The sequence below is a fragment of the Peromyscus leucopus genome, chromosome 14, assembly GCF_004664715.2.
Source record: "Peromyscus leucopus breed LL Stock chromosome 14, UCI_PerLeu_2.1, whole genome shotgun sequence".
Classification (NCBI taxonomy): Eukaryota; Metazoa; Chordata; class Mammalia; order Rodentia; family Cricetidae; genus Peromyscus; species Peromyscus leucopus.
The window spans coordinates 37,151,758-37,176,818 of NC_051075.1; the positions used below are offsets into that span (position 1 = coordinate 37,151,758).

Sequence of the window (25,061 nt, forward strand, 5' to 3'; positions counted from 1 at the left end):
CTTAGGAAGGGATGGATCATTCTTTGTTGTATTGGCACATGTATATGGAATATCTAAAATGGCGGTCACTCAGCAGCAGCGGGGTTTTATTCTATTCCCTTTGTCACTTTTTGGAAGAGCTGCTTGAACTGATGCACAAAGAAGCAACGCTCCCAGGAGAAAGTACTTGACATTAGTGAGTGCTGACATGCAGACACCTATATTTACATTGCTAGCTGAAGGTTAACTTACTTCCAAAAGCATATAGGAGCATGGCGCATCACTGTGACATTTCTTAGCAATTACATGGGACTTAATGCCATCTTTATCAAAGACAATGAAGAAATATTTACCCTCATTTCAGGTTCAGTCCGTAAGCAGTAAGGCTGGTTCTGATACTGCTGAATTTCTCCAGTAATTTCAGCCACTTTCCTCCTCTTACTGAAATTGATTAAATCTTTTCCTTTCCTCTTGAGAAAATCATTGTTCCCTTCTTCAGTCTTCAGAATATTTGTTAAATATATTCCTGGTTAAAAAATATGGAAAGTTATTTTAAGACTGATCTCATTTAATCAGTCATTTGGGAAGACAACTGGACTGGTAAAGCTGAAAGACACACTGCAGAACTCAGCAGTCCCACTTCTGAAGAGGCAAAAAGACAAAACTCCCAGAGCCGGAAGTGATTCTCTATTAACAATGTGTAACCCAGAGCTGAAAGAAAAAGAAAATGAAGACTATGCTTCACTAAAATCAAAGGCTGCTATTCTAAGAAATGGAAAACTAAGCATGCCAAAACCCTGTGGGCTAAAACTTCGTCTAATAAAATGTTGTGATATTCGATTTAAAAATATTTAATACCAATGATCTTTAAGTGACTATCAACAAATAAAGCAATTTTGTTTAAGAGCAGCGGGACAAACTGCTTCTTGGAGCACATCACTTAGACAGTAAAAAAGGTTCTAATCCCTTTTTATGCATAATTATGACACTTAAAATAGTGGTTCTTAGCTAAAGGCAATTTTGTTCTGCAGAGAATCATTGGAAATCTGTTGAAACATTTCTGGTCATTAGAAGTTTGGGGTACTACTGTTCTCCAGTAAACAGGAGGCTGCTAAATGCGCTACAATGTGACTGACAACCCTCCACAACAAACATTTTTTCCTCTTAACTTCAACCAATAGTGCTATGGTTAAAAAAACTTTGATTTATATAAATCATCCAATTCCAATAGTGAAGTCAGTCATGTGCCACATAATTATGTTTAAACTGTGGACAACATATACAAAATGGTACTGTAGATCACAGTAAAGGACTGTGGTGAAGCTCAGAGGTATAGTGTATGCTTAAAGACCAGACTCTACCCTAAATAAAAGGGGGCTGAAGACATTGCTGCAGTTGTTGTAGTATTACAGCACAATGTATGACTCGGTGCTCCTGGTGACTCTGTCATAGACAGACAGATTGCTGCTGACCCATCATATAAATATGCAGCAATATATCTAGGCCAGGTGAATAATATTTGGTAATCACAACAAAAGGTTATGTTGATGGCTTATGCATTACTATGCTAGAGTTTTATCATTATTTCAGAGTTTAATTTTACTTGTAAGGAAAAAAGTCCACTGTAAAACGGCGTGCTGTGTCACGTGTTTACTGTGTCTCAAGCACACATTAAAAGCATGGCACAGGCCGGGCGGTAGTGGCACACGCCTTTAATCCCAGCACTTGGGAGGCAGAGCCAGGCAGATCTCTGTGAGTTTGAGGCCAGCCTGGTCTACAGAGTGAGTTCTAGGACAGGCACCAAAACTACATGGAGAAACCCTGTCTTGAAAAACAAAAAGATTCTGTAAAAGCCCTTTTATAATAATTAAAAATAAAGATTGCAGATATGACACAGATAAATAAAAATAATAGCTGTACTTCATTAAAGTCTTCACAAGACTGTGTTAACTACAGAAAAATATTTTAAATTCTTATAACAACTTTAAGACGCAATTATCTTGATCTTCAATATATAGACAAGGAAATATACATTTTTGCCTTTTATTTATCGATACAGACAAATAATAAATTCATATATATATAAACAACCTATCTAGAAAGATCCTGTCTCTTTTGGTTACAACACATTCATTTTTAAAATACAGTATTTATATTTAGTAACTTACCAAAAAAAGGCACACAAGGTGGATTGATTGATTTAAGTTTTACTAGGTATTTTTTAAAGTGATCCTGACTTAATTCCACAGCATCATCCAAAATTCTCCTCTTCCTTTCCTGCAATGCCTTTAAAACATATAAGCTGAATATAATTCTTCCATATAATTCAATCATATATAAAGATCCACAAGAATATATAACTTTAGAATTTATAAAATTTTGCAAATACTTAAAAATGATTTTTAAAAATTATGAGTCTTATTCTTTTGGAAACTGCTAAAATGAGTAATCCTGTTTTTTATCTATAAATATAAAAACTAAGATTTTGTGTTCTTTCTATATAAATTAGAAGATTAAGGAACAAAAAAGTCTCCCTCAGACCTTATTTGTTACCATTTTAATCTCCCAGGCATAAATTACAGGTCAGAAAGAAGAACTATGATCCTTCAGGACTAAATGTTCTTTGACTAAAAGGTTTTTTGAGGTTGAGGGCAAATCTTAGCAGTAAGAAAACTGTAGGAAGGTAAGAAAACTTGAAGAAAATCTAGTGAATGAAGTAAACATAGGTATTTGTTTTTATTTCATTACTACATTTTTCTTATTGGAAACAAAATAATTTATAATCCAATGAGGAGTTTAAGCACATATAAATAAACACAGACCACAGTAACATATACTTAGGAACCTTTATGTTTATTTCCTTTATATTAAGGAAAATACAAATGTGGCTATTTAATAAATAGCTCTTATTTAATATTCTACACAAGTCCCAGCCAACACCAACAAGGAACAACAACAAGACGCCAGGGAATACTATCATCTCCCAGAAGTCAAAATCCACTGCCCCTGGAGAAAACTGCCCAAATAGATATGTTAATAGGAATGTTAATAGGAGAATTTAGCAATCTTGCTGTATATAAAAGTCAAACAAGACTCAATTGTATTTCCAGATATAAAAATTTTCACCAAAAAGGAAATCATAATTTTAAAAAAGATTCCAACATAGATAACAGTGACAGTGTCTGTCAGGAAACCATAAACAATATTAAATGGGATCAGATGGAGAGATACACCACATTCATGGTTAGGAGGGCTCATTACTATAGAACTGCCAGTCTTGCACAGTGACTTAGATCTAAACACAACTCTTACCAAATTCAAAATTTTTTTAAATGTAAAACTTAGGTTGATTCTAGGGTAATGGTACTTTAGACAAATAGCATAAGAAAAGTCAAATAGGTAAAAAAAAAAAATAGATGGGGCAGAAATAAACCTATATATAAGTCAATTTATGACAGAGCAGGCACAAGAGGGCGATGTGGGAAATGAACTTGAGTAAATGTGTGAGAACAACTGAGCAGCATGCAGAACACAAATAAAGTCAGCGCTCACATCACTCTATACTCAAAACGAATTTCCAACTGAATTAAAGATCTTTTTGTTTTGTTGGAGATGGGGATTCATTATACAGCAAAGGCTTGCCTTGAACTCTCAATCCTTCTGCTTTAGGCCTTGAGAGTCAATAAGGATTTAATAGAGACAAAACACTAGACTAGGGCCTCAGAATCTGCTAAAGTGAGCATCACAAAGCACAGCCACATGGTTCTGGCTTTAGAGTTAAGCACAGAAGAAAGGAGTTATGGGATGAAACTGCCGAGGCCAGACATGTGTCGGGGTGTCCCCGAACGGAGGCCTAGCAGACAGGCCATTGTGTGAAGCTGTGAAGGTGAAATCATCTTTCTCTCCCTCTCTTAGGGCTTGAACCCAGGACTTTACACATGCTGAGCAAATGCTCCACTACTCATTCACATCCCTGACAATCACATTATTCTCAGTATTTGTATGAATCTACTTAGATTTAGGTTTGTTATATTAAAGTGGAATTATATGCCGGGCGGTGGTGGCACACACCTTTAGTCCCAGCACTCGGGAGGCAGAGCCAGGCGGATCTTTGTGAGTTCGAGGCCAGCCTGGTCTCCAAAGCGAGTTCCAGGAATGGCGCAAAACTGCACAGAGAAACCCTGTCTCGAAAAACCAAAAAAAAAAAAAAAATAAAAAAAAATAAAGTGGAATTATAGTCATTCTGAAGTTTTCTTATGTTTCTTTCTCAAAAACAACACAAACATTCTCCCAGAGGATATGCAAAGACCCTATTCAACTTCATCTTCAGCTGAGCAACAGTCCTCCGCACAGGGGCAGGATGATGCATTCGATCATTGTTGGCTGATGGGCACCCAGGAAGCTTCCAGTTTTCTGTTACTGGAATAACACTAGTCACTGTATCTGTATCCAGGTAACTTTATGGTCTGGAGTACTGGGAAAAAAGATTAGTTTTCTTTGTTTATAATCTAAGAATGTGTGTATCTGTTTTAAGTTTTAACATACAATGCTAGGCTGGTTTCTAGAGCGATGCTAAGAACCCATGTTTCTAAAGGCAACATTGTGATAAGACACCTGAGCCTCTACCTTCTGCAGCTCACTTGGGAGAGACTATTGTAGGTGAAAAACAAGGGAAGAACCCACAGTGAAGAGATTTTGCTTGATACAGAAACTGGGGGCCTAGAGACAGTCTGATTTAACATCTTCAACATATTAAAAAGTTTATATAAATAAGTAAAATGCTATACCCACAAGGAAAGATGAGAGGCCATGACCAGAGAAATCATAAAGAAAAAAGTAAAAGCAGCTAATAAGTACATTAACAATACTAACATCACTAGTTAATTTTTAAAATATAATAAAAAATTTGAACCTTAATTTTTGGGCCCATGAAACCTTAAAAATTTAATATAGTAATGTCCAAGGCATGTACCATTTCTTGACAGCAAACTCCTTAGCAAAAGTACTAAAACTGTGAAAATGATCCAGACTTCTGCCTCTAAAAACTGATTCTAGGAAAAGAATCAGGGCTTCACAGAGACACATGAATGAATGAACGAATGGCCCATAATAAATTGTATATCCAAATGAAAATCAGAAATAACTTAGTTGTTCCCAAATAGAAAGACAGACTAAATTATAATTCATCTACAAGACAGAAAACTATGTAGCCACTAAAAAAAAAAACACCTTATTTTGAGAGACAATAAACAGAACAATGTATAAAAATAAGATGCATGTCATAAATATTTATATACAATATGATGCTCATTTTTAAATTAAAAAGTACAAAGTATCTGTATACGTCAGTATCTCTCAAACATTCTAACAGAAATTAAACATTACTTCATAATTTAAAATAAAACAATCTATACTTTAAAAATTTAAAGTAAGATAATTTTTTAGGTTTCAGAAAAGGGTTATCTCTTTTTCAACTATACACTAAATGTAACTGAGAAGTATTTGTATCTTGAGTATATACCTAAAATCCTTTGTCATTTATGAGACTTCCATCATACCACTGAAAAAGTCCACACTTGCCAGCATATGCTGATATATACTCTAATAATTCCACCTCTGTATTTAAGGGGGCCAGACAGATTTTTAAAAAATATTTGCTTAAAAATAGGTAGAAGTAATCTCATATGTTAATTTTATCTGCCCTTCCAAAAGATGAACTATTCAAGCTCACACTTACCTCAAATGTGTGGTCTAGTCTGTACACTGATACAGAATTGACCGCACTGACTATTTCCAACACGCCATTGAAATTATTCAAATCCTGGAACACTTGCAGAACTTCTATTATCCTGCTGAGCACTGCCACCCGCTCTTCAAAATTCTCTGCTTCCACAATGCATCTAACAACAACAAAATATTCGTGCCTTAGAAAAGCTGCTTCAACTCACTTGGAAAACAAGAAACCTCTTTCTAAAGGCGAAGTTTTAGCTTAAATATGACTTAACATCATGACTACCAAGGAACAATAAGACAGAGTGAATAAAAACTTACTTTTCAAACCAGAGAGTGAGGTTTGTTGTGTGGCGAATCATTTTTAATAAATTTGGAGAATTAATTTCTTTATCTTCTTTGGTCCAGACACTCCCTACAAGTTCAGAAGGTTGGACTTTCCTGTAAAACATTACCAATCAATACTAATCTTTCTTAAAACAACACAAACATTCTCCCAGGGGATATGCAAAGACCCTATTCAACTTCATCTTCAGCTGAGCAACAGTCCTCCGCACAGGGGCAGGACAATGCATTCGATCATTGTGTGGCTGATGGGCACCCAGGGAGCTTCCAGTTTTCTGCTATGGGAATAACACTAGAGTCACCGTGTCTGTATCCAGTTAACTTTATGGTCTGGAGTACTGGGACAAAAAGATTTGTTCTCTATGGTTCTAGAAAAGATTAGTATCAGATTATCTAAACACTTCCACAACATAAACTGAGAAATATATATGCTAGTTAAGTCACATAGAAACAGACCTGAACAGCCACAAACATGAAAGAAATGCTTTATCACTCAGGGGAAAAAACTCCTAAACCTACAGTAAAATCCCATTTTATACCTGTCAAACTAACCTAAGTCTGACGGTAATACCAAAAGATAAAGTAGAAAGCAGGAAGTCCCCAACGCTGGTGCTGAGGTAACCACCAACACCGGACAAACAACTTGGCAATATCTCACAGTACTGAAGACACACAACATACTACCTGACAAGGCAGTTCAGCCTCTGTGAAGACGGCAAGGATAAACTTACACAGTAGTAGGAATGCTTTTACAAGAATGCACAGTCACATTTTGTTTACAAAAGTCAAAAACCCCAAACAGCCTAGAAGCTCACTATCAAGAAACTAGAGAAACCATAGAATAGTCATAATGAAATATTATAAATATGGCTAAAGTAGGTAAATTAACTAGACATCAACCTGAACAAATATAAAAAACAATCCCAGTAAAAAAAAACTTGGTACAGAGTGGTATCATAAATATATGTGGCTTTAAGATATGCACGCTGATGCTATGTATTCCTTAGGGCTATGCACACAGACACCGAAATTATAAAGACAAACAGGAAGAATAAACATCAAGTCCTGGGTAATGCTAATTTCTTGGAAGGAATGGAGAATAGTGTAATCAGAGAAAATTGTAAGAATTTCAATTTCATCTGTAATATTTTTTATTGTCCATAAACACTCATTATTATCTATATTTCTGGAATGCTTGAAATAACTAATAAAAACCAGAAGAGAAGATTAAACCATTATTGAGTCAGGATTGCATCATTTAAAAACTGGCCAATGTCACTGCTGTGAACGTCCTCTAGTTTTCAATATTTAAAAACGTCTTTTTGGTCAGTCGACTTGAAGACAAACAGGTCCTTGCTAACAGTTTTTGGAGGAATGTATTGCTTTCTTGAAACAGGGACTCGTGTAGTCCAGGATGGCCTTGGATTCTCTGCGTATCAGAACGTAGCCTTGAACTTTTGCTTTTCCTCCCTCCAGCCTGCCAAGTGCTGGAACTGCAGGCATGTGTTACTATTATCTGGCTTTTCTAGAATAACTTTTCTTACTTAGAAATATATTTCACCAGAAATTTACCCACAGCATCAATGTCAGGATGTTACTTTTCTTCTACCAAACGAATCACAGAACAAAGAAAAGCATTTCGCCCTCCCCCCCCCAAAAAAAAAGCCAGGCGTTGGTGGCGCACGCCTTTAATCCCAGCACTCGGGAGGCAGAGCCAGCCGGATCTCTGTGAGTTCGAGGCCAGCCTGGGCTACCAAGTGAGCTCCAGGAAAGGCGTAAAGCTACACAGAGAAACCCTGTTTTGAAACGCCCCCCCCCCAAAAAAATGCATTTCTATTCCACAAAAGCATGCCTACATGGAACTTCCTACTTTTAAAAAATTACAGCCATGTCATTTTTTAAACTGATTTCACATTCAATCATGAGGGAAAACTTTACTCAGTACTACTTGCTTTGTTGCCTCAAGTAACAAGTTCCTTTAGGCCTGCCTGTCACAAATCACAATGCATATCATTTTGAAGACTAACCAAATTCCACCTTACTTAAAATATAACATGGCATTCTTAATCAGATGTTTACAAACACTTGGTGGTGTGTTAAAGGTCAGATTCTAAGTGGAATAGCCAGTGCAAACCTAGGACCCGGGTTCAATTTCCAGCACCCACATAGTGGCTCATAAGTGTCTGTAACTCCAGTCCCAGAGGATCCAATACCTACAGGCATCAGGCATGCAATGTGATGCAGACATCCACATAGACAAACCACACATCACAAAAAAATTAATTAATAAAAAAATCTTCTGATGAGGATAACTTCTCCAGGATATTGTATTGCTTTGTTTACTCTGGTTTTTTTTTTGTTGTTGTTGTTTAGTTTGTTTGTTTTTCAGTCAAGGCCTCATGTAGCTCAGGTTGACCCTAAACTTGCTATATGCTGAAGCTGGCCTTGAACTCTTGATCTTCCTGCTGTCTATCTCATGACTGCTGGATGGCATACTTATACCACCATACCCAGCTGGATACAAAAGAGGGGCTCTGGATTCACAAAGGTTATGATAGAATCATGGTAGGACTTATCTTTCAACAGGGAGCAGTTACCTACAGTCTATCTACAGCATTCACTGGAGCCTGGGTTGAGAAAGAGAGAAAGACTTCCATCACTTAATACTACTCATTAGTCTGTCAAGAGCCTCACATCCACACTGACTGACTGCACTATCTCAGACTAAGAGCAACCTGGATGCATCAGGAGTGGACAGGAGGGACTGCCGGGCAAGCAGCTGCTATTCTGTGGAATTAGTCATCTTCTTGTCTCTAGGGACTGCTAGCCTCTAGCCTAGGTTTAGTCACTACTACGTTGGAAGAGTCTGCTCAAAACAAAAACACTCCACCCAGAAGAACAAACAAGTTTTTTTCCACAATTATTGAGAGAGAGAGAGACAGAGAGAGAGAGAGAGAGAGAGAGAGAGACAGACAGACAGACAGACAGACAGACAGACAGACAGACAGACAGACACAAGCACATGTGTGGACTTCAGAGGACAACTTAGAGGGACCAGTTCTCTCCTTTCACTGTGCTGGCTCAGAGCTATTCTTAAACACACTCATCAATAAATAGCAAAATATTCTGAAAACAGGTAAGAAGTATATATCTCCAAAGTTCTTGAAATAAAGCAAGAAGTTAACATTATCTACCTGTAGAGATCAGACTCCAAAAGTGTTAACTGGCGTGCAATTTCTATTGGATGAAGTGTCATAAGGTCAAACGTTTCAAACTGGCCGGGTCTACTGATATGCCATTCAATGGGTGGAGGTGGACTTTCAAAGGTGATATTATGGCTTATTCCATTTGCCTGAGCCTGCTTCTTCCTCTTGATGATCTTACCAATGGACACTACCCATTTCTTCATAGCTTTCCCTAGGGAAAAAACAAACAGAAATGCCCTTTACTTGACAAGCATGGCTGCAAACAGCAAGATTAATATGGCCTGGCTTCAGTATTTACAAGATATTTCATTCATATTTAAATGTATGATTTCAAAAACTCGAAAATAATCACAATACTATTGTTACACATAAAAACTGACCCCCAAAGCATTGTTTTCAGACAGACCCCCACTATGTAGTCCAATCACAGGCCTCAAACTCTCAATCTTGGGCTTCTATCTCCTCCTAATGCTGATGTAACAGACGTGTGCCACCACACGCAGCAAAGTGCTATCTTAATATCTTCAAATGCTTTTCTAGTATTCAAATTTAAGTTTTAAATGGCTTCATATAGTTGACTTGTTTTTAAAACAACATGAGGGGCTGGAAATATGGCACATTGGTAAGGAGTATTAACTGATCTTCCAGAGGGCTCAGGTTCAGTACCAAGCACCTCCAACAGTCTGTAATTCTGATTCCAGGGGGTCCAACGGTACACAAACATACATGTAGGCAAAACATCCATGCACATAAATAAATAAAATTTTAAAAAGGATACAAACATGACATTGAGTCAATATATCGTTTTCTTAATATATTGGTTTCCCTTTTAAATCACTCAAAATGCTTGTAATTTATTTGCTGAAGAAACTAAATTACTTATCCTGTGCTATTTGTTCTGTGGATTTTTCTAAGTTTGTATTTTTGTAATTTCATACCTATGGCATCATTTACCATGTTCATCTGCTAGATTTATCTATCCCCAGAGATACAGATACAGTCTAATTCTAATGTCTGTTTTTTTTCTTTTTTTGTGATATTTACTAATTCTAAATCACTAATTCATTTTTAAAAGGTGTGTGTGTGTGTGTGTGTGTGTGTGTGTGTATGTGTGTGTGTGTGTGTGTGTGTGTGTGTGTGTGTGTGTGTGTGTCTTTGCAGGTGCCCTTAGAGACCAGAAGAGGGTGTTGAATTCCCCTGGAACTAGTTAGAGGCAGTTATGAGCCATATGACAGGTCCTTTGCAAGAGCAATAAACACTCTTAGCCACTGAGCCATCTCTCTATCCCCTAGATCTATTATTTTCTTAGTACTATGGAATGGTGATATACCATTACTTCTTCAATTACTAGGTGAACTACTTCTATTAAAAAAAAGTCAACTTTCCCTCATGAAATATTTGGTTATTCTGAGGTATAATTTATACAGGGAAGAATTTAGAACATTCACACACACACACACACACACACACACACACACACACACACACACCTACCTACCTCTAAATAAATAAATAAATAAATAAATAAAATATATACATTGTTAAAGCTTAGATTATGAACAGTTGACTGTTTTCATCAATAGCTTTGATACACTTTATTCCCAGAAGGTGGAAGAGGAACAAGAGTCCAAAATCATCCTTGCCTATATAAATGAATTCAAATCCAGCCTGGGACAGACAAGACCCTTTCTCAAACTCTAAAATGAGGGTCTGGAGAGATGGCTGAGCAGTTAGGAGCACTGGCTGCTCCTGCAGAGGACCCAGGTCTGGTTCTCAGCCCCAATGTGGCGGCTCATGACTGTAGTTGGTTCCAGAGGTCCCATGCACTCTTCTGACCACCACAGGTACCAGAAATGAATGAGATGCAGACACACATGCAGGCAAAATCACTCATATACATAACATTTTAAAAAAATGAATAAAAATAAAATTTAAACTTAGTATTATGAACAATTTTAAGATAAAAATACATATATCTTTGACATCTCAAAGTTAGGACATTCTCTATTTTAAATAAAATTTCCCTTAAAGAACAAGTAAGCTCTTAGCTTCCTGGCTGCTGTGAGGTAAACAGCTTCATCTATTACACTCTTCTTTGCTATTCTTTCAAATCACAACCCCAGAATGATGGAGCCAGCCAAGCACAGACTGAAACCTTTGAATGAGCGAAAATATTCGTTTCCTGTTTTGTTTTGAAAAGAAGAGCAGGCAAGACATGGAGAAAGCTAGGCTTGCTGTATTATTTTTAGGCAATGTCATATACTGTTAGTTAAAACAAATTTGTGCTTTATTTAATAATACACATTTTGGTAACGTCTATATGTTTAATTATGAAGTCCCGGAGTTTCATTTCATATGCTGTGATTCTGAAATTTTAAGTAGGAAACTCTTATTTTTCCAGTGCTGAAGGAATTTCCTGCAATACTTTCCCAGAAGTAAATACTATTTTTTTCAATGTTAATGATCCAAAATAAAAGAACAAGATTAAGAAGAATAGGAGGAAAAAATCATATTTTTTTAGTTGAAGGAATGGAACCTTGAGGTGACATAAAATGTTAAAATTTTTAAGATTTTTTTTTCATGAGTATGAGAGAGGGAGGGAGGGAGAGAGGGGAAGGGAGAAAGAGAGAGGGAGGGAGGAAGGGAGGGAGGGGGAGGGAGGAAGGGAGAGGGGGAGAGAGAGAGAGAGAGAGAGAGAGAGAGAGAGAGAGAGAGAGAGAGAGAGAGAGAGAGAGAACACCATGAGTGTTCAGGCGTTCACAGGGGTCAGAAGAAGGCATCAGATGGCTGGAACTGGACTTCAGGCAACTCTGAGCAGCATGAAGGGGTGGTGGAAACAGGGCTTAAGTCCTCTGAAACAGCAGCAAACTAGACCCTAAATATCTTAAATTTATTTTCAAAGTCTTTACTTCTTTAAAGAAGTATTCTCAAACACTTCCAAAGGTCGCTGAGGATTGCTCCGCGGCAGAGCGCTTGCCTCGTGTTCGGAGGGCCTTGTGCTCAGTCTCCAACACTGACAGAGAGCAAAAACGGCAGACAAGAAACGCTTGCGAAGGCGTTTGTTCTTTGAGCTTCTGGGACCTCAGAAGATGCTAAAAGCACACCAGAAATTTCAGAGCAGATAGCAATTACCCTAATATTATTTCAGTTTTCTAAATGTGATAACTGGTTTATTTCTAAAGTAAACTCATGTATGACACAAGATTTAATCAAGCCTTTCAATATTATACCTCTTACACTTGACATGAAGGATTCTAGTCTTTCAAGCAATTCCAGGTCTCTTTCAAAGTCATAAAAATGATGTTCAACCCAGTGGCGAAAGACATTTAAGATCCTGATAAAATAGAGAGAAATATTTAGTGAAACCAAGTGTTCAATTAAGCTTCTTCCACTTTTCTACTGATGTAGTGAATTTCAAATGCAAAGACAATACAACACTAAACCTCTAATCTATACTAAATACTACACATGCTTCAAAAACATGAAAGAGGGCTGTTTTCAGTCTGTGCACTAAACTGATACTTTAAAGATGTTTTAAGGTATAAAACCTCATTTCTGTGCTTTATTACCCATTGATGTTAAGAAAAAGGACATTTTTCTTTACTCATAAGTGCTGTCATCCGCATCAGAAACAGGGTCTCTCACTGGACCTGGAATTCACCAATTAAGCTAGGCAGGCTGGCCAGCACAGTCCCAGGATCCTCTGTTTCTACCTCTCCAGGGCTTGGATCACAGGCTCACACTGTCTCTACCTCTCCAGGGCTTGGATCACAGGCTCACACTGTCTCTACCTCCCCAGGGCTTGGATCACAGGCTCACACTGTCTCTACCTCCCCAGGGCTCGGATCACAGGCTCACACTGCCTCTGCCTCCCCAGGGCTCGGATCACAGGCTCACACTGTCTCTGCCTCCCCAGGGCTCGGATCACAGGCTCACACTGTCTCTGCCTCCCCAGGGCTCGGATCACAGGATCACACTGTCTCTGCCTCCCCAGGGCTCGGATCACAGGCTCACACTGCCCACTCAGATTCTCACGGGGTGCTGGGGCTGCACCCACATCCTCACGCTTGCACAGCAAGCACCCTACGGACCTAACCCTCCCCAACTCTTTGAAAATCATTTCTGAAGTACAAATTTTGATGCATTTTCACATAAAATGGAAAACTATCATTTAGTGTAATTGATTTTGAATTCAACTGCTATCATTTCTTTGTAAGCTACAAATAAGTCTATAATCACGTAGTTTATTTCCAAAGACAAAAACACTACTTTGGACGAGCACTTGTTCTGTAATATCACAAGATGATTACTTATGATATCATAAGTACACAGATTTAATCATCTATTCAGAAGCAATTTTACACTTACTACCATAGATATACTGCAATATAAATTAGTTGCATTAGCATTTTTTTTGTTTCATTACTTCAAAAAACGACTATTTCCAGTTAGGTCCTATCCTCCCCCCACAGGATGAGAGAACACAGTTAACTTTCAGTGTGTGTCACACTGTTTGTGTTAAACAACCTCACAGTACTGAGGGGTTGGTTAGCACAGCATCTTAGGAATGCATAAAGAGATCACAGAACCGATTCTAGCTTATGCTTAGATCAATTCAAGTATCTCTATTTCTTCCAACAGCAATACAATTCTAAAGTTGTTATATGAAAAAAGGAAGTCTCATCATCAGATTTTTATCAAAACTTAAAGTTTCATCTTATCAAAACATCAATAAAAAAAACTAATGGGCTAGCCACCAAGTGGAAGAAAATATTTGCAAAACACCTTTTTCCCTGACAAAATGCAACCTTCTCAGTTCACCGCTACACCTCAGTAAAAAATAGAACTCAACAACTCAGTAAAATAAGCAAAAAATTCTAAACAGATTCTGTACTATACAAGTATGAATAATCAGTAAAAAACCAAACTTCTTATCATGAATCACTAAGGGAAACAAATCACAGTGGGAAACTATATACTTAGAAATACAATTAAGATGTAAAACAGATATTTCCACAAACACTGATGAGGATATGGACACTGGAACTCACATACAATCTTCCTGACAATGTTAAGAAAAGTTTTGATAATTTCTTTTATAACTGAACATATACCTAAATTTTCCATCTAGTCATTCTGAGCTGTTAGTTTATGCTAAGTCAGAGTTAAAATTCAAAATAAGATTTATGATCAAGTTCAGAGGAGCTTTAGTCATAATAAAGATTAGAAAATACTCATTTGACTGGGCAGTGGTGGCGCACGCCTTTAATCCCAGCACTCGGGGTTGGGGGGAGGAGGTGGGGAGGTGGGAGGTGGGGGGGAGGGGGAGGCAGGTGGATCTCTGTGAGTTCGAGGCCAGCCTGGTCTCCAAAGCGAGTTCTAGGAAAGGCACAAAGCTACACAGAGAAATCCTGTCTCGAAAAACCAAAAAAAAGAAAGAAAGAAAGAAAGAAAGAAAGAAAGAAAGAAAGAAAGAAAGAAAGAAAGAAAGAAAGAAAGAAAACATTTGTCTTTCCATAGGAAAAATAAACAAATTGGTACATTTACACAATGAAACACTACTATATCATAAGCTTTAAGGCTACTGATATAAGCAACATGGATCAATCTCAAAAGCATTTTAAATGAAAGAGGGCTGAAATGAAAATAATAAAGACCCACTTAAATATAATTCTAAAAAAGATAAAACTAGTCTATGGAGAGAGAAATCATAATAGTGCCTTTGGACATGGAACACAAGTCTATTAGAAGAGCACAAAGGGTCTTTCTGAGGTGCGGTAAAAAGATGTATGTGTCTTGCCAGGCTTGGTGGCACACACCTTTAATTCCAGCACTTGGGAGGCAGAGACAAGCAGATCTACTGTGGAATAATCCTTCTGTACAATGTATGAGTATATGTCACTATGATTGGTTTATCAATCAACAAGCTGACTGGCCAAAAACTGAATGGGATAAAGTTAGGTGGGAAAGACAGACAGAGAATGCTGGGAGGAAGAAGGGTGGCATCTGGAGTCACCACCCAGATGGCAAATGAGCTGGGCACACAAAATGGGGTAGAGGTAAGAGCCACGAACCTCGGGGCAGCACATAGATTAATAGAAAAGGGTTAACTTGTAGGAACTAGTTAGTAACAAGTCTGAGCTATGGGCCGAGCATTTATAATTTATATTAAGTCAGTTATTTGGGAAGTAGCAGCTGTTATTTGGGAGTAGGCAGTCAGGACAGGAAAACTCCACCTACACAGATCTAACAGTTTGAGGCCAGCCTGGTCTACAGAGCAAGTTCCAGGACAGTCAGGGCTACACAGAGAAACTCTATATGAAAAAAAGATGTATGTGTCTGTTTAAATTTAAAGTACACTTAAGATGCATGTGTTTAGAACAAACAAATAGTATTAAACTATTAATGATATGCAAGTCAAAGTATTTAAGAAATATGTACCTAAAATATATCTAAAAAATGAGGTAATGGAATGACAGAGTAATAAATGTATATGATATAAATAAGTACAGTAAAATATGGATAGCAAATCTATATGGTTTTATGGATGGTCACTATAAGATTATCTAAATTTGCTGTCTACTTAAAAAGTCATATATTGAAAAAACTACCTTGCATTTCACCAAATTCCTTCAGTGCTCACAGAACAGGTTTGAAAGTTGGTTGGTATTTCAAGCCTCTTGACTCATACACTTAATCTCACTTCCTATCTTTGCCCTCTAATGTCAATTCCCATGGCTATTTCTTCTGCACATCATTCTCAAGTCCACCTTTATCTGTACTATTTCCCATTTTCCTCAATATGTACAATCACCTTTCTGTGAATCTAAATCCTACACATTCTCCCAGCATAATCTTAAATTTTACCTCTTTGAATATGTCTTCCCTAACCACTCTAAACCTAATTTCTACTATTCCTGAATATTTATTTTACTGAGATTGGACCTAAGGCCTTAAGCATGTTAGGCAAGTATTCTACCACTACACATTATTCCCAGCCATGTCTTTACATTTTATTTGAGATGAGTCTCACTTAATTGCCTAGGATGGTCTTAAACTTGCTGTGTAGCCCAGACCAATCTTGAACTTGGGACCCCCTTGACTCAGCTTTCTGTGATACCAGGCCCTGTTGTTCCAGGAATTATAATATATAAAGGTGTGTTTTTTGTAAACCACTAAAACATTCTAAGTAGAATAACATAACTTTCATATATCCCTTTTCACCAGTAGAATCAGTATCATGGTACCATAAGATTATGGCAGTCAGTTATTTTTGTACTTATAATATGGTATATGTGAGATAGCTGTGGCTTGTTCTGTCTCTCTGATCTACCAGCATGGACCCCAATAACCGGCCTCGGGTTTGATTTTATTAATAAGAACTTTTAAGAATCCTGCTACATCTGGCGCCCAACGTTCGTGTTACGAATTCATGAAAAAGCTGTTTGCCTGTGGCCTTGTGAGCCCCAGCTCAGGCCCAAGCTACACTCAGGCGGTTGTGGTGGTGCACACCGGTAGGATTTGCTGAAGGAGACAGAGGCAGTAGGATCCGGAGTTTGAGGCCGGCCTAGGAGGCTTGGGAGAAGCTTTGGCCTGGACTGAGCCACAAACAGTGGTGGGACCATGGAAGCAGTGGCTACTGCTCCACGTTGCCAGCTCCTTCTCATCATGTTGGTGACTGCGGTGATGCTGCTACCTGGAACAAAGGGTTTACTGCTGCTGGTTCAGAGAAGAATTGCCAGGACCATCGTGTTACAAGAAAGCATCGGCAAAGGTCAGTTTGGAAAAGTTTGGCAAGACAAATGGTGGGGAGAAATTGTTGTGAAGATTTTCTGTTCTAGGGAAGAATGTTCATGGTTCCGAGATACAGACATTTATCAGACTGTGATTGTTCCAAACCACAGAGGAGGCAAAAAAAAAAAAAAAAAAAAAAAAAAAAGGCTGCATGGAACCATGACCACACCTAACAGCAACTTTGAAATCTTCAAAAGGACTATGGTAAAGCCATTAAGCTGATTAACACCACGGAAAGATCTGCTTTGGACTACAAACTGCTTAGGACAATTTTGAGATGGCTAGCTGAGATGATCCAGCCTGACAGACTACTTGAACAAGGACTTGAAACAAGCCCTGAACTTTCCTATTATGCAGAGACTGGGCAAATGATACAGGACTTGATGATAAACCCAAAACTTTTCTTTTCAAGATTCCCTAAAGATATCTTCACCCCTAGAAAGCAAAAAGAAAAAGAGAATATAGATATGAGATAGATCATCGAATCTACTCTGAGAAAAAAGATAAAGAAATAAAAGGATAAATAGGTGGATCATTGAATCTACACTGAAGAAAAAGGGGAAGATATAAAAATGACAAAAGCAATGGAGGCACTCCTACACAGCTTCGTACAGTGTTTATGATCTGAACACAAGAAAGCTGATCACAGAGGAGAAGATTCCAAATAATACACAGTGGATCACATGGTCACCAGAAGGTCATAAATTGGCATATGTTTGGAAGAATAATATTTACGTTAAAATTGAACCAAATTCACCTAGTCAGAGGATCACATGGACAGGAGAAGACGGTGCAATATGTAATGGGATAGCTGACTGGGTTTATGAAGAGGAAATCTTCGGTGCCTACTCGGCGCTGTGGTGGTCTCCAAACAGTACTTTTTTAGCATATGCCCAGTTTAACAACACCGGAGTCCCACACATTGAATACTCTTTCTACTCCGATGAGTCATTGCAGTACCCGAGGACAGTGTGGATTCCATATCCAAAGGCAGGAGCCGTGAATCCAACTGTGAAGTTCTTTATTGTAAATACAGACTCCCTCAGCTCAACCACTAGTGCAGTTCCCATCAAAGTCACTGCTCCTGAATCCGTGGCAACAGGGGATCACTATTTGTGTGATGTGGTGTGGGTTACAGAAGAAAGAATCTCTTTGCAGTGGCTCAGGAGGATTCAGAACTATTCCGTGATGGCTGTCTGTGACTATAATAAGACCAACCAAGCATGGAACTGCCCCTTGGCACAGCATCATGTTGAAATGAGCACTACGGGCTGGGTCGGAAGATTTAGGCCTGCAGAGCCCCATTTCACTTCTGACGGTGGCAGTTTCTATAAGATCATCAGCGACAAAGATGGCTACAGACATATCTGCCACTTCCCTAAAGATAAGAATCCCAATCAGGACTGTACATTTATTACAAAAGGAGCCTGGGAAGTCATTGGATCGAAGCTCTGACCAGCGATTATCTATACTACATTAGTAACGAACATAAAGACATGCCAGGAGGAAGAAATCTGTATCAAATTCAACTTACTGACCACACCAATGTGAAGTGCCTTAGTTGTGACCTGGATGCAGAAAGATGTCAGTATTATTCGGTGTCATTTAGCAAAGAGGCAAAATTCTATCTGCTGAGATGTTTGGACCCTGGTCTGCCCCGCTATTCTCTGCATCGCAGCGCTGATCACAAAGAGCTACGAGTCCTGGAAGACAATTCTGCTTTGGATCTGAGGAACTGGCAAGGTGAGATAGCTGTGGCTTGTTCTGTCTCTCTGATCTACCAGCATGGACCCCAATAACCGGCCTCGGGTTTGATTTTATTAATAAGAACTTTTAAGAATCCTGCTACATATATGTATAAAAGCAAAACCAAAAAAATCAACACGACTGAGTCTAAGATCATTTTCTTCCACCAAATAGCAATTTCATAAATATATGCCTCATATAAGGAGACTTAATTTGACTGTAGAACAAATGTATTACACCTCTTAGAGAAATTTTAATTACTTCTCTATTTTCTATTGGTAAATAAGTTCAGCCTATATAAGGAAAGCCCTGCTAGGAGGAGACAGCCAGCACCACTACCACTGCCTGAGATTGCATTTATCTGTGGCAATTACTGTGGAAAATCAATAATTAACAAACTTAGTTCCAAAGCTGCAATTTATTGATCAACAGCAACCAGGGACATGGCGTTCACGAAGAAAAGGACTATATACATATAATTAATCTGCTAACTCGGTTTGCAGTGGAAAGAAGTAGATACTTTGGTTCTCATTTGGGCTACAGGGACTAGTCAAAGGAATTCAAGATTCTCAATGCTTAGTAGAAAAAGAGGAAACTTGCTTGCTAAAGAAGTCAGATGCGGGTTTTAACCCTATCTTGCCACTCCCTTTATATAACTATTTCAATTCCCCACTCAGTTCTAATTCCTTATATATGAAGTACGCATAAAACTGTGTTCCATCCCTAGCCCTACCCACAATGAATGGTGTTGCAAGGGTAATAGAGAAGAGACAAAGCTCTAACGGGCAATGACTGATGTACAGTGAGTGCCTCGCAACCTACAGCTGCTGTAAGGAAACACACTTCCATGACTACGAGCATCCTCAAAGTACCAAATGTCTGTCTGTTCTGAGGAGGAAAAGAGCTACAGCCGTGGGAGCCTTCACAATGACTGCGTTAGCACAGCGGGATATGGAGGGGAAAGGCTAGAGCAGGCAAGATTACATGTGGCTATCGAGAAGCCCAGCAGGTCTCCTGTCGGGGAGACACCGAAGAATCCTGGGAAAGTTGGCTTATCTCTATAAATAAGCACATAGCCATCAGGAAAGACACATTGGATGTAACCTGGGGACTCACACGTACATGAACCTGCATGTGTGTGTGCCACACACATGTGAACATGCATACACACATGCATGCACACCAAGTACAGGCAGAAAGTAAAAAGAACAAATAGGCATCTCCATGAATAAACATGATCTATCACACAACACACACAGATGACACAAATAATGTGACATACTCAAATAACTAAACTACATTAGGGTTCGCTATTTAAAAATTATCTTTACAAAGGAGTAAGGAAATTTAGCCAAAATAAAGTTAATGAGAGAACGATCTGAATTAGGAGCTAAGAACTTGTATATGAACTATATAATAGAATATTTTAGAACTGCAACGTTCGGGTCAAACCTGAGTTGCACAGGTTGGACGTATTCCTTGCGAAATCTTTTCAGATCTGCACTGATTGGCTGCTCGCCTTTCTCTAGCGCCAACTTGTCTGCTTCAGTAGGCTCTGGTTCTGGAATCTCAAACCTAAGAATAAAATCAAAAGAAGAGAAATTTGTCACATATAAATGAAAGAGACTTTGGATACATCAGGGAAAAGGTTTTGGCTAAGCAGTCCTTTATCATTACCTAGAAAGCACCATTACTGTTGCACTCTCCTTAGGAAAGTATGCACGTCAAAAAACAGTCTGGCTATTTGGTACCAAGGTTTTGTATTCTTGATCTAAGAATTTATTTTTATTATTATTTGTACATGCCTGCATGTGTGTGCATGAATGAGGGAATGTGTGTTTGTAGGTGCCCATGGAGGCCAGAGAGGTTGGGAGTTGGAGTTATGGGCCACACGGGTGCTGGGAACCAAGCTTGGGTTCTCAGGAAGAGCAATTACTGCTTTTAAGCCCCAACCACCTTTCTACTCCCTGTATTCTTATTCTTATTTTTTTTAAAGTTTTATAGGTAGCACTGATCAGCACAAAAAAGGTCAACACTTTATATTTTAAACTATAAAGCATTTAAAATGCTACTTAAAAATACAGTAAAATTTTTAACTCAAATCTTAACATTCAGAAATTAGCAATATAGGAATTGTTAATTTTTAGGCCCAATAATACATGATTTTTAAAAATAAAAAACACTATCTTTTAGAGATACATATAAAAATATTTAGATAAAATCTTTGGTCTAAAATCTACTTCAAAAATAATCCTGGGGGAGGATGATTAAATCTGTAGGAAACATGAGCTGGGTCAAGGATTCCTGAAGTTGGATGAGGGATAAAGGCTTAGAATATTCTTCCTTCTACCCTTGTATGTATTTTGAAGTTTTTCATAACAAGTTTACTGCAAAAGTAAAAGGTAAAGAAACATCTTTAAGAAACAAAATAAACCTTACTAAAATACAGTTTTTATCACTTAAGCTTGTTTTTTTCTGTTTCCCACGTAAAAGCCTACTACACGCTGAGGAGAGCCCTCCCTGGCAGAACTACTGAGTATTATTAGGATCTTGGCAAAGTACAAAAATGTTAACATGAGTGAAACATGTCTTTCTTACCGTTCTATCAGCAAGCTTAGCAATTCCTGTGGTTTACAAAATGAACGATATGTAGTAAGAAAAGTACGAACAAAATTGGGATCTGAAAAAATCGAGAAAGCAGAGATTTCATGCTTAATTCATCCGTTTCAATGACTCAAAGTCCCACACTTTCCTTTCGTTCCTTTTCACCGTTGGGTCCTCCCAGTGTAACTCCTTTCCTGACAGAGTAGAATGTCCTTCTCTCTCCCCTCTCTCCTCCCCTTCCTTCCTTCCTGTAGAGACAAGGTCTCACGTAGCCAAGGTGACTCTGAACTCCTCCACTCTACTTCCCAAGTGATTGGCCTAAACCATTTCTTGGTAAATGAGAATAAAGACTATTTTCAATTTTAATTTTACAAATCAGCATTTTATGAGCATTTATTAGTCACTGAAATTAATGACACATTTTAGAAACATTTAATAGATTATTTTTTATATATATTTAATGGATTACTCCTTTTGATTTTTCATAATTTTTTTATTTGGGGTGCACTCCATTTGTACCCATCAACTCTGATGTGCTCCTTCTGCATCGGGTCCCAGGCCTAGGAAAACACTTGCTAGTTTCACATACCTGCATACATATGATAGGTTAGCCTTTCAATTAATTTCACCACAGTCCCTCCTTTAATAATGGGGATTATACTTCTACTTTGCAGGTTGTCTTCAAACACAATGTTTTCCTCAGAGTCTTGCACCACAAAGCGGTACACGTCTGGACTTGGTAGCCTCAGGGGCTGCTCATTTTCTTCTTTCAACAGTACAGAGTCCAGCATCCTATCTAGAGTGCTTCGATAGTGAAGGGAAATAAGGGCTGCCATCCAGTTATTTTTCTCTTCAGCTGACTTAGCAGCAAAGATTACACTGTTTTCATCTTTGGATACTAATTCAAAAGCATGTTTGCATTCACACGTATCCTCCTTATCACAGATTTGAATTTTCCTCATGACAAACTTCTCTTTTAGTCTGTATTCTGCACTACTATAACCCGGAAGTCGGCTCTGGCAATGATTAGGTTTACAGCTGATCATCAAGCCATCGAAGAGAAAAATATGCCTTTCATGTTTAGCACCAATTCTGGTCAATGGCCCTTCCATTATGAATTCGTTACAACACTGTCCAATATCTTTGCCTTCCCACCCATCTATGTTTTTCTGAATTTCATTCATTTTCTTGATAGCCAGGTGCTTGCTTCTTAATTGACGATTGTAAAAAAGGCAAATGGGATCCCTGGAGGGGGGAAAAAGGCAAGGTAAATTTGACTTACTCAATTATGATGGTTATATAATACAAAATCAAATAACAAAAGTATTAAGCTGAGTTGAAAGGTCTAGTTCAATGACTGAGAACATGCTCAGCATGTAAAATGCCCTGAGTTTGAATACCCAGCATTCGAAAGCTTAAATAACCAAATATTAAACTATATTCCTAACAATTCTTTTCTTCTAGTCCTGTCCCTGAATGCCAAATGACTCGAGTTCACTACTGTCAAAGTACTACATTCCTAGAGCCAAAAGAACTAAAATTATAGAAAAAAAAATCCCACATCGCTTGCAGAAAATATAAAATTTCATTAAATACATTTAAATTAATAAATATATCCTACAATATAACAATGGTAATTTGGTAACTTTCTGACTAAGACAGACCAAAAAAGGACAAGCATAACTTTTAAGAATGCAGCACCATTCTAAACCACACTTGGGAAAAGTGGGGACCACACACAGTAAAGGAAGCATAAATATTCATATTTGGAAGTCTCGAATTACCCTGGTCGGCGTCTAGGTGAGTGCTGCTTGTAAATTCGGTCCATGCTGCCTTGGAGATTCATGAGGGCAGTGATAGCCTGATTCAAACACTCCCTGTCTTCTTGTTCTTCACTGCACGCTTTCAACTGCTAAGGGGGAAAAAGACAAAATTACATTGCTCGGTTCCATCCTCAACTTCTTTGTAATTAAAGCGGCAACAAATACTTAAAACTTAAATGTATTTAATGCAGCGATTTGAACATGCAATGTCTCCCATAGGCTCATGTGTTGGACATTTAATTCCGGCTGGTAACAGAGTTTGGGGAAGGCTGTGGAGCCACAAGGGGTGGAGCTCCCACTGGGCACACCCTCAGGTTCTGTAGCCTGTCCTCGTGTCCTGTCCTCTGCTTCCTGACTGAGGATGCTGCCATGCTTTCCTCAGTAATACAGTAATTACAAGTTTGTTGAGCAGAAAAAAAAGTCAGAAGAGTTAGAAGTTCCCAGGAGTGGACGTATATAAAAAATGGCTGCATGGTATAATCTCAGTTCAATAATTTGCTAAATATTTCTTTGATTTTCAGCATTATGATAAATGGAGAGAATGTTTGTGGCACTGGGGGTGGAACCCAGAGCTTTGAGTATCTAGGGAAATCTTTGACTACTGAGGTACATGCGTAATTAGCAGCGAGACTTAAACGTCAGCTTGCCGACTATCCAAGCTGCTTCTCTAGAGGGGTTTGAAAGGATGCATTCTACACTTCTTAAGCTGACACAGAAATCACTGTGGTGAACCAGCTGCAAATGAGTCAAACTCTTTCATGTCTCCATAAGCTTTCTGCATAGTGGCCTCTGGCCTCCTCACCCAACTGGTGAATTTAGTCTCCTCCAATACACCACAAAATGCTTATTGTTGAAGTTACTTTTCAAATAATACCTTCCCTCTTTTATTGTTTATTTTGAAGCAAGTTACCTACCCATTCCACTCCTCACAGAAGAGGGGAAACCATTGCTGAATGGCTTGGAAGTTATTTTTGGATTATCCTTATATCACAAATCACTCTCGAAGTGGAGGACAACCCATGGGAGTCAGTTTTCTCCTTTCACCATGGTGTAATTCCTCAATCCTAGATGACATGATTTCTTTGTGGCTCTATAGCTCACTGACTTACCTTGTCAATACCTATAGTGGGGTCTCCACATAAATGAAATGAAAAGTTACTGCAAGCTGTCACAGGTTTGTTTTTTTTCCCAGTAATATTGACATATCCCTTTATGCTTATAGCTAATCTTATGGCTTTCAATAACTGGTGAGATTGATGTAGGCTTCCTCCTAACTTCCTAATATGTATGTATGCATATGTATGCGCGCGCACACACACACACACACACATACACACACACACATACACACACACACACACACACACAATACAGCTCATAGACAGATTACTAGTTTATGCCACAAAAAGTAGGAAATATAACCTAAGGAAACATCCTGTCTTTCTGGAAGGTCCCCTTTGGGAAGACTTACTGTTATGACCTTAGAGTGTCAATTTGAAGGTGTGGGGTAGGACAAAGACATTTCTCTAGTCTCAAATGCACAGAACTATAGGATGGGGGTAAAGTGTTCATTTCTACACAGCATGTGTATTTTTAAAGTAATCATTTAATCTTGGGAAAATAGAAAAAAATTACTTTCTAGTGGTGTTCTTTAATCTGTTAATATTTCAATAGGACATCTTAGAATAAGAATATTCTTTTGTGGAATCAGAGCATAGTTCAGATCAACTTCAGAAAATTTTACAACAATCAAGCTCTAAAATCCTAGGCTGGGGATGTGGCTCAGTTGGTAGAGGGCTTGCCTAGCATGCACACCGGCCCGAGTCCAATCCCC

General features: G+C 38.3%; 2 protein-coding genes across 6 annotated transcripts in view; one reads left to right on the forward strand and one right to left on the reverse strand.

Moving 5' to 3' along the window:
• Sos2 (SOS Ras/Rho guanine nucleotide exchange factor 2) overlaps positions 1-25,061 on the reverse strand; it is a 98,089-nt gene that overhangs the window by 12,519 nt on the left and 60,509 nt on the right. For 4 of the 5 annotated variants that reach the window (XM_037210584.1, XM_037210585.1, XM_028858738.2 and 1 more), the window contains 10 exons: positions 23,189-23,316; positions 21,994-22,649; positions 21,399-21,480; positions 20,253-20,375; positions 12,491-12,594; positions 9,249-9,471; positions 6,031-6,150; positions 5,717-5,879; positions 2,148-2,265; positions 333-505 (listed from right to left, as the gene is read on the reverse strand). In XM_037210584.1, the coding sequence (XP_037066479.1) occupies positions 333-505; positions 2,148-2,265; positions 5,717-5,879; positions 6,031-6,150; positions 9,249-9,471; positions 12,491-12,594; positions 20,253-20,375; positions 21,399-21,480; positions 21,994-22,649; positions 23,189-23,316 (1,890 nt within the window). The remainder of the gene's footprint in view (positions 1-332; positions 506-2,147; positions 2,266-5,716; positions 5,880-6,030; positions 6,151-9,248; positions 9,472-12,490; positions 12,595-20,252; positions 20,376-21,398; positions 21,481-21,993; positions 22,650-23,188; positions 23,317-25,061) is intronic. The other variant, XM_028858745.2, reaches the window with a different exon arrangement.
• Positions 15,284-18,855, forward strand: LOC119089045 (dipeptidyl peptidase 4-like). Its single transcript, XM_037210978.1, is given in 3 exon segments — positions 15,284-15,319; positions 17,637-18,495; positions 18,498-18,855. Coding segments are annotated over 3 exon segments (1,251 nt in total). The 3' UTR covers positions 18,854-18,855.